The sequence below is a fragment of the Equus asinus genome, chromosome 8 (assembly GCF_041296235.1).
Source record: "Equus asinus isolate D_3611 breed Donkey chromosome 8, EquAss-T2T_v2, whole genome shotgun sequence".
Taxonomy (NCBI): Eukaryota; Metazoa; Chordata; class Mammalia; order Perissodactyla; family Equidae; genus Equus; species Equus asinus.
Window position 1 is genome coordinate 98,359,441 of NC_091797.1, and position 9,816 is coordinate 98,369,256.

The following is a 9,816-nucleotide window of genomic DNA, read 5'->3' on the forward strand; positions in this document are numbered from 1 at the left end:
ACTAATGGGTGGTGGCTGGAGAGGGCGGAGAGGAGGCTGAGGAGGTTTGGAGGGGCCCAAGATAAGCTGCCCCTCTCTTCCCCACCCAGTCTCTCCTGCTCCACTTCTTGGGGCAGCCTGTGGACACCACAAAGCCGGAGCAGCTGTTGGGGAAGCTGACAGCTGCTCTGTAACACCTGGATCGGCAAGTCCTGGTGGCCAAGGCTTTCTTGGTGACCGAGCAAGTCTCCCCTGATGAGGATTTTAGGCTGGTTAATTTTAAAACTGCAGATGAGAAGCAGGCTCCGAGGAGTGGAATTTGCTCGCCCTTTGATGAGAGACAGTTGCATTTGTGAAGGAAATCTCCATGCCTCCCTCTCTGCACCAGGAGGAAGTAGGGATGGCCTTATCTATGAAAACTCTTAATGGGGAAGGCAAGAACTTAAGTTGTTTACTGTCTGGCAACCTCATGTAACTGCCCCCCCCCACTCCTCCCCCCCCAAAATCCTCTTTTGTGTTTAGCTGAGGATAATATTTAAGCGGTGACTTCTGCCATTTACTCAATCCGGTTTGATTCTTACCTAAAAGTTGTGGGACCGGCCAATGGCCGGGCCCTACCAGCACTGGTACCATTTTAACTTTTTTTTTTGTCTTGTAAAGAGATAACTCACATACCCATGCCTTAAATTTAGCCTTACTCTCCACCCAACTTTGCAGCAGAGGCTGCAGCAGCAGAGGCTGCAGCAGCAGCGGCTCCTCCTGCCCGTGGGCCCTGTCCCCACGTGGCAGAAGCTCTGACTGCCCATGGGTCCTGTCCCCGTGCTATTCTATACTATTCTCTAAATAAAAGAGCACTACTGCCAGATCTTGAGTCCAAGAAATCTTTCTTTCGACTCCTCAGCTCACCGACCCCGCATCATCCCTGGCGGGTCTGATGGCATTCACAGAGCTAATGCAGGTGAGGTTCTTCTGCCTGTGCACCCTCTGGGGAGCACACTGGGCACCAGGCTGAGCCAACGACCCAGCTCTCCTCTCTCCCCAGCCCACTGCCATTGGCTGCGATCTCTTCCAAGACCGGCCCCGGCTGGCAGCTTGGCGGGCCCACGTAGAGGCCACCCTGGGACCCGAGCTCGCCCAGGAAGCCCATAGGCTTGTGCTCCAGCCTCGGGACCCCCAAGAGGCCCAGTGGGACCCCCAGCTAGCCCAGAAGCTGGCGCAGCGGCTGCAGGAGTGGCTCCGCTGAGAGGGGTGTGCCCGCTCCCCGGCACTCTGCCATCCACAGGAAACATGCCATGTGCCCTGACTCGTCTGCAGCCTCTCTCTACCCCAGGAAGTGGTGCCCCCCATTTCTGAGCAGACAGGGAATCTCCCAAGATCACCCAGCATGAAGTGAGTGGCACTCAGCCCTCGCCGCGGTGTCTAGTTACCTCCCTTACCATTGGGTGCTGAGTTCCAGGTGTCCAGCCAGGCCACTGCCCGTCCCCTCTCAGTTTCTGGGGTCCTCTGCATGGCACAACCCAGCTGGCCACTCTTGACTGACTCCCTGTGGTGTTGTCCCCTACGCCCTGACATCTCCCCAGGCCCCTGTTTCTCTTTCTCCCAATCCTTTCCTAGCCAATGTTCAGGCTAGGTTGACCTGTGAATACTCTCAGTCTCTGTTCTGGAACCCTCCAGGGGTTCTCATCGCCCCACCCTCCTTCTGGACCGGCCAAGCCCATTTGGTCACATTCCACAGTGAAGGCCTGGCCCCGGGAATTCCCATGCATAAGCAGACAGGGCCATGTGCCCCGAGGGTGGGAAGGGCAGGGTCGCAGTTGCCCCAACACCATGACCCCAGGCCAGGGGCCTCTCCCCAGTCTACTCTTGGATCTCCTCAGAATCCTTGCTGCTCTGAGAATTCCAGGCTTCCTAGCCTCATGACAACACAAAGTGAAACAAGAAGTTCCAGAACATGGGGGCCTGGGTCTGGGTTGGAGAGAGCAAGCCAAGGGCTGGCTGGCGGGCACAGGGCCAGGGGCTCAGGTAGCATACAGGCTGCAGTTCAGGGCCTGCAGCCTGGGCTGGAGGGGCTCAGCACAGTCTCAGCATGGGCCTGGAGCTCTACCTGGACCTGCTGTCGGCCTCCTGCCGTGCCGTCTACATCTTTGCCAAGAAGAACAACATCCCCTTCGACTTCCAGTTTGTGGATCTGCTGAAAGGTCGGCACTGCAGCTGCCCAGGCGGCCTGGTCCTGGGAGTAGGCAGAGCACAAGGCCGGGCATTTCCGAGAAGTGGAGGCACACACTGAGGAGACCCCACCCCAAAGTCCACGGGGGGAGAAAACGTTCCCAAGGGGATTGCAGGCTGTGCACCTGTCCAGCTTACCTTCACCAGTCCCAATTATTCTGCCCGACTGTGAAGAACGGGCTTTATAGGGTAAAGTGGAAGGAAGAGCTTCAGAGGGGCTCCCAGACCCCCACCCAGCACCCTCGCCTTCTCCTTGTGGGAGTCCAGCATCTTGTAAGCTGCGGCACCTGCCGATTAGGTTGGCAAAGGTTGCCCAGTCGTGCAGTCACTCTGCATCTGAGGGTTGAGATGCAGCTTTGATCCACACCTGTCCTCCCCAGGTGCTCAGGGTGACACAGACCCCTGGGTGCAGTTTAGGGCACTGGGCTCCAGCACCAACCTGAGCGGGGAGGGGGCTGTAAAGTTCAACTTGCAGAGGCAGCAGCCTCTGGAACACAGAGGAGGAGACAGAAGCTCCAGAATCTGATGGGGTGTGAGTGGAGCCCCCGGAAATATTTCCAACTGGAGGCAGGTGGTCAAGAAAGAGTTAAAACTCCCACGTTGGGTTGATTGCGTGTGCTGGAGATTCGGGGTGGGACCCAGGCTCAAAGGGCTTCTGCTGATTCCCAGGCTGTGGTTTCAGGCCAGGAGTTGGGGGTGGGGCTGGAGGCCTCCAGCTTCTGTGAGCCAAAGGGTTGTCTTGGTCACTGAGCCTGGGGTGGGGGCAGGAGTCCCGATCCTGGTCCCTGTTCTGCCACTGACTTGCTCTGTGACCCGCGGTAAGACACAGTATCCTCCGGGCCTCTGTTTCCCCTTTTATGGAAAATGGAGAGAAAGGCACTGCTGCCTCTGGGATACCTGAATGACTCTTCCTTGACGTGCCAGCAGCCTCAGACCTTCCCTGCCCCTCTCAGGCCACCATCACAGCAAGGAATACATCGAGATCAACCCCCTGAGGAAGCTGCCCTGCCTCAAAGATGGAAAATTTATCTTATCTGAAAGGTAACAGTCTTTCCCGGGGCCCTCCCACCATCCATCCCTGGTCCTCCTGGGAGATTCAGCTGGAGCCAACCTCCTAGCACTTATTTATTTTTCCTACTATGGGAAATTTCACACTCACACTAACGCAGAACCAATATCAACTGATGAGGAGTATAACCATCGCCGGGCTAGCCACCACCGAGCTCCCACGGTGTCCACTCAGGGGCTCAATTTGCCTCATCTGTACCCCACTCTGTTCCTCTGCTTCCCAGCCGCCCCATCATTTCATCCATAAATGTTTAGGAATGTACTTCTAAGAGATAAGGGCTCTCTAAAAAAAAAGGCACCATCACGATACCATGACGACGACTAATAAAATTAACAATAATTCCTGGATTTCATCCAATATCCAGTTTGTATTCAAAAGTCCCTGGGTATCGCATAAATATTTTCTTTGCACTTTGTGCATTTGAATCAGGGTCCAAATAAGCTGCAAGTGTTGCAACTAGTCGATCTGTCTCTTAGATCTCTTTTAATCTACAGCCCGCTCCACGCCCCACCTTTTGCTTTTGAATTTTTGTTGTGGTTGAAGAAACGGGGCCCTTTATCCAGTGGAGTTTCCCACAGTCTGAATTCTGTGGATTGCATTTTCATGTAACTCGTGGCGTCATGAGTTTCTATCCCTTTATTTCCTGTAAATTGCTAGTTGGATCTAGAGGTTTGGTAAGATGCAAGGTTGATGGTTTTTCAGACTGCTTTACACGCGGTCTCATAATTTTAGCGTATGTCCCCCAAGTGGACCTTGGAGGTATGGGTGGCCCAGGGCCGGGTACTGTCCAAGGGCTGCCATAGCAAAGTGCCACGAACTGGGCAGCCTAGAACCACAGAAGTCAAGGTGTCAGTGGGGCCAAGCTCCCCCTGAAGGGGCCGGGAAGGATCTGTTCTCGGTATCTCTCCTAGATCCTGGGAGCCTCAGGCATTCCTCGGGTGGTGGATGGCCATCTTCTCCCTGCGTCTCTGCACATTGCTTTCCCTCTGTGCCCATTTCTGTGTCCAAATTTCCCCTTTCTTTAAGGACACCCGTCACATTGGGTTGGAGTCTATCCTAATGACCTCATTTTAACCTGATCACCCCTGTAAAGATCCTATTTCCAAATAAGGTCACATTCTGAGTTACTGGGGGTTAGGACTTCAAGATATCTTTTTTGGGGGACACAATTCAATGCATAACAGTCTGCCCTCTGGTCCCCCCAAATTCACCTCCTTCTCATGCACAAAATAAGTCCACCTCATCCCAACATCTCCAAAAGTCTTGATCACCCCAGCATCAACACTAAGGTCACCGTGCCAGCATCTAAATTGTCCAAATCAGGTTTGCGTGAAATCCAAGGCATGATTCATCCTGTGTCAAAATTCCCCTTCATCTGTGAACCTATGAAACCAGACAACAAGTCATCCTGCTGCCAAAGCACAACGGGGGACAGGCACAGGATGGCCATTCCCACTCCGAAACAGAAAATTAGGAAGGAAAAAGGCGTTCACACACCTCAATGGAGTCTGAAATCTAGTAGGGCAAATTCCAGTAGATTTGAAGGCTTGAGAATCATCCTGTGTGACTCCACGCTCTGTCCTCCAGGCCTATCAGGGTGCCAGGCCCACCCTTGGGAACTAGGGAAGCCAAGGCCCGGCCCCCACCCCCACTGTCCTCCCTGGGGCCTGTGGCAGCAGGACAGCCCTGCTGGCCTCTGAACCCCCCTCCAGGTCATCCTTCCCTTTTCTGGAAGGCTAACACATGTCTGCAGTTGACTCGCTCCGTCAGTCTGGTTCACAGAAGTCCCACAGCCTTCCTGCACTTTACCATGTCTCTGTCCCCTTACAAGTCCACAAATCACCTGCCCAATCTCTTTAGCAAATGGTTGTCCAGCTATACCCTCGGTGTTCTCTCCGGAACAGGGTCCCAACCTCGAGCCCCAACCTCCTCCCCTCTGGCTTTGGCCTTCTTATTACGCCATGTTGTCACCCTGGCCTCCCAGCTCCCAGTCCTGGGCCCTAGAACGAGGGCCTGGTGAATCCACTCCCATTTCCTCAATGACCCCCCCACCCCCAGCCTCCCAGGCACCTCTCCCAAGGTGTGTCAATGAGAGCACTGAGTCAGGGGCTGAGGACAATGGCTGCAAATCGCAGAAACCCAAGCCAACTAATTTGAGTTTCTTGGCAGGCTTAATAAGCCAGGGGAATCTGGGCCCCCAGCCCTGGCTACTGCCGTTTTCATGCTCTTCCCCACCCATCTCACCTGTCAGCTTCTCTGTGGGTGTGTCGGCCTCCATCCCTCAGCCTTCTGTGTATACTCACGGCCAATGGCAGCCCTGTAGCCACATCTTTGGAGCTCCTGGTCCTCGGGCAAGGAGTGACCGCTCCTTCTCAGGTTATCCGAAGTTCCCAGCAAAGGACACAGATGGGCCCAGGCTGAGTCACCCCCTTACCTGTGAACCACTCACTGGCTGGGGCACAGGGCCCTGTGACTGCCAGCACCCCACCAGAATCGCTGGATTAAAGATGGTTGAGGAGGTCCCTGCCGGAAAAGTGAGGGAAAGGTGCTGGGCAGACAGAAGGCCAGATGCCCTTTCTAGATCATCTCAGGGACTGTGATGCCAGTAGGGTGCCTTTCCCCTGAGATGAGTCTCCCCTAGTCACAGCAAGCTCTGGTCTGCTCTGGGGGCAGGAGGTGTTCGAGAATAGGCTGGTGTGCACGGGCCCCCTTTGGCCCTGGCACTCCCAGTGTGGGAGCCAGGAGGGCTGATGTCACGGAATAAGCGTTGGAGGCCCCTACCTCAAAGTGCAGGACAAAGAGAGTGTGCAGCGGTGAGCTCGTGCAGACAAACCAGGAGGAACCAGTGCGGGATGGGAGTGGCTGGCAGGTCTGCCCAGAGCAGTCATGACCCAGGGACTGGCCACCAAAGGTGGTGCTCCCAGAGGTCACAGAATGTGTTGGGGACTCTTCCTGCCTTTCAACCCTCCCTCAGTGGCTGGAGACCATCTCATCCCCTTGCTGCCAATTCAAACTCTTACCTCCCTCCCCCGAGTTCTCGAGTCTCCTGCCCCACCTGGCCAAGGTCACCAGCTATGCCAAGAGGTTGAGAACAGCAGGGCTTGGCCCGGGACCAGGCTGCTGGGGTCAAACTCCAATCCTACTGCTAATGGGCTGTGTCTTTGCCAAGTTAGTTGTATCTCTGAGCCTCAGTTTCCTCAGATGCAGATAGGGAATACACTGGGACCCATCTTGCAGGCTTACTGTGGGGTCAGCCGAGCTGATTCAGGATTTAGGATTTCCCTCCTTGATCTCTCAGCCATATTTCCCCCTTTCCTGTATAGCTCGGCCTCGGGGCCTCCCTCCCCGCTCCTCCCTCCTTCTTCTCTTCCTCTGCCTTCACCCATCTCTGCTCCCTTCTCACCTGCTGACTGTGCCCTGAGATCCGCCTGCTCCTCAGACTTCGATGTCATGTCAGACTCTGCCTCAGGACTTTCTGGGACCCACATGTCCCAGACACCTCAAACACCAGCGTCAACCCTGAGTTCCTCCTTTCCCTCCCCCCACCAGCTGGCAGCAAGTCCTGGGACATCCTCTCCAAAGGCTGCCTCTAATCTATACCCTCCCCAGCCCCCACAGCCTCTGCCCTCCCCAGACCCCAGCACCGCTTGCTTGGGCATTGGGGCGGCCGCCGTCTCTGTTGTTGCTTCTGCCCTCTCTGGCTCACTCTCCATCCAGCACCAGAGCGACCCTTCTAAACTTCAAGGTGGATCTCCTTGTCCCGCTGCTTACATAACCCATAACCTTGAGGATTAAGTCCATGGCCTCCTGCATCTCTGGGGGCCTCCCCGTGTGGCCTGCACAGCATCTCTGGCTGTCTCCCGCCGCTCCTTGCCCGCCTACGTGCATCTTCCAGTCACACTCACCACCTCCTTTCTCCAGATTTACCACTCTCCTTCTCAGCCCTGTATTTCCACACCTGTTGTTCCCGGTCTAGACTGCACTTCCTGATGCCATCTGCCAACTCCCACACACTGCAGGTCTCCCCTCCCACCCTTGCTGACTGGTGGGCTGACTGCCTTTGTCCAGGCCCTTTGGGCTCCTCCTCCTCACGAAGAAGGTCAGAGCCTGAAGCCCGCCTATGGCCAGGCCACGCTGGGGTGGTGGGTGTAGCGGCGTTGGGGAAGGCAGGAGCCGTGCTCTGACCTGCCCTTTCTGCAGCGCGGCCATCCTCTTCTACCTGTGCCGCAAGTACAGTGCACCCTCGCACTGGTACCCGCCAGACCTGCACACTCGCGCCCGCGTGGATGAGTTCATGGCCTGGCAGCACACGGGCATTCAGCTGCCTATGAGCAAGATGCTCTGGATCAAGGTGAGTGGGGCCACAGCTGGGGCTGACCACTGGTGAGCTCAAGCCAGTGTCCCTCCTGCCCCCAGCCTTGTTTCCTCTGCTCCCTCTCCTGCCTGCCTTGCAGAGCTGTTGGGAATGTGGAGTGAACCACTGGGTATGAAAGAGCTTTGTAAAGGCAAGGGGAAGGGCACCCAGGAGGGCTGGTGTTACTCAAGTCAAGGGGCCCATAGAGACTACCAATCTGAAGATGACAACTGGCACGTGTGCGCATGCTTCTTAGCGTATGCCTATGACAGACATTGCTAATCAATTACAGGATTCTTTCCTGCTGGGATCTCAAAATCCTTCTGAACATTGGCCCCAGGCAACTTCTACCAACCAGAAGAGGTGAAACCACTTTATATCCTTGGTTCTGTCCAACACCTCTCTAGCAGAAAAGGGTACTGAGGCCTGGAGGGTCAGACGGCACTGGGGTGCAGCCTCTTCTTCCCTCCTCTCCCCCACCCTGGCCAGCTGCTGATCCCCATGATCACAGGTGAGGAGGTTCCAGCTGAGAAGACAGAGCGGATGCTGGCAGAGGTGAAGAACACCCTGCAGCTCTTTGAGGAGAAGTTTCTGCAGGACAAGATGTTCATCACGGGGGACCATGTCTCACTGGCCGACTTGGTGGCCCTGGTGGAGATGATGCAGGTGTGGAGTGGAGTGGAGCGGGGGACAGAGGCCGGGCAGAGGTGGGACTCCTCTGTGACCAGTAGGGCCATAACTTAAGGATAGGCTGGCAAAGGGGGAGACATAGGGGCTGTGGGAGCCGGGTCTGGGTACACGGACTTGATCTGGGCCACAGGAAACACAGAAGGTTTGAACCTGGGAGGATCATGATCATCCGTGCTTCACAAGGAGCCTCAGTGTTTGTGGCACTGGAGGGTGTGCCTGGGGTAGCGAGAAGAACACATCATTTCTGGTCAGTCAGCCAGGATCCCGGATGCCTCCTTCTCCCGCTGGACTCTCCAGGAAGTGTCCAGATACTTCCAAAGTGTCCTTCTTGCTGACGTACCTCTTTTTCAGAGCTCCAGACACATAGCTGTACAGAGCAGCTTCCCTGGCTGTAGGACTGAGGGACATCTGCTGTGCATTTGGGGGCATACCTGAGTCTGGGACATTTATGTGGTTCCTACATGCAGGAGGGGTGGCCAGTTCAGACCTAGCTAGTGTGCCAATGTCTTGAGAGGTCAGCATAATCTCTGGCCAATATGAAAAGTGGCCACTTTGGTCCCTGATCAGTGTGCAGTGCAGACCAGCACTGGGAAAAGCCATTCCAGTTTTTCTGTCCCATGTGGTGCAGTCCTCTAGTTTCACCCTCCTCCTTACTTTTCACCCACACTCACCCCATTTTGGGCCTCCCAAATATCTTGGGCACATACTTCTTGGGCTGCCTCCTGAGTGTCCTGTTCCAGCCCCTGTGCTCGATAACAGAGGGAGGTTCAACATCAGGAAAAAGTAACCAAATTCCTCCCACCCTCATCTGGGGACAAGGGGTTTCCCTGGAAGAAGGCAGGACCCATGGGAGGTTTCATGCAGGAGAAGTAGGACCCACCTAGGCCAGGGGTCCCCTCGGAGAGGGATTCAGGAGCCCTGAAGCAAGATCAGTGACCAAGAATCTTGGGGGATTCTGGATCTTCTATCCCCACCCCGTATCTATGACATAGCCTATGACTCCTTTCCCAGGCCTCGGGGGTCAGCAGACCCACTTTTTGCAGAAGTAGACAGGGAAAGTGCTTGAGGCTATAGGAGGGGACCCAGGTGAGGCTGGTCCCCAGGCTGACTACTCCTTCCTCTGTGTCTATCCACAGCCCATGGGGGGCAACCATAATGTCTTCCTCAACAGCTCCAAGCTGGCTGAATGGCGCATGAGGGTGGAGCTGGCCATTGGTTCCGGTCTCTTCTGGGAGGCCCACGACCGGCTGGTGAAGTTGGAAGAGTGGGACTGTTCAACCCTGGACCCGCTGGTCAAGGAGAGGATCTGCGAGCTGCTGCAGAAGTTCAAATAGAAGCAGCCCCTCCTGCAGGGCCTGGGTGGCTCAGCCCTCGGAGCCTCCTTCTTAGGGGAGACGCTGAAAACACCTCTGTTTCTTTGTCTAATAAACAACAGCCACCACTGCTGCTGAGCCTGGGACAGTTGGTATGAGCATAGCGTCCGATGTGGGAGTGGGTG

At 55.6% G+C, this 9,816-nt stretch overlaps 1 protein-coding gene across 1 annotated transcript; it reads left to right on the forward strand.

Annotated features, from left to right (window-relative positions):
• Window positions 1-1,652: 1,652 nt before the first annotated feature.
• On the forward strand, window positions 1,653-9,816 carry LOC106847146 (glutathione S-transferase theta-4). The gene is made up of 5 exons (XM_014866305.3): window positions 1,653-2,177; window positions 3,159-3,246; window positions 7,475-7,625; window positions 8,118-8,294; window positions 9,455-9,816. The coding sequence occupies exons 1-5, from the start codon at window positions 2,066-2,068 to the stop codon at window positions 9,650-9,652; spliced, it is 726 nt and encodes a 241-aa protein (XP_014721791.1). The 5' UTR covers window positions 1,653-2,065; the 3' UTR covers window positions 9,653-9,816.

Excerpts from the sequence above, each read along its gene's own strand:
- LOC106847146 (XM_014866305.3), top strand. The coding sequence starts at position 2,066 with ATGGGCCTGGAGCTCTACCTGGACCTGCTGTCGGCCTCCTGCCGTGCC. Across the intron at positions 2,178-3,158 it reads GTTTGTGGATCTGCTGAAAG|GCCACCATCACAGCAAGGAA; the intron begins GTCGGCACTGCA and ends TGCCCCTCTCAG. Across the intron at positions 7,626-8,117 it reads GCAAGATGCTCTGGATCAAG|CTGCTGATCCCCATGATCAC; the intron begins GTGAGTGGGGCC and ends CACCCTGGCCAG.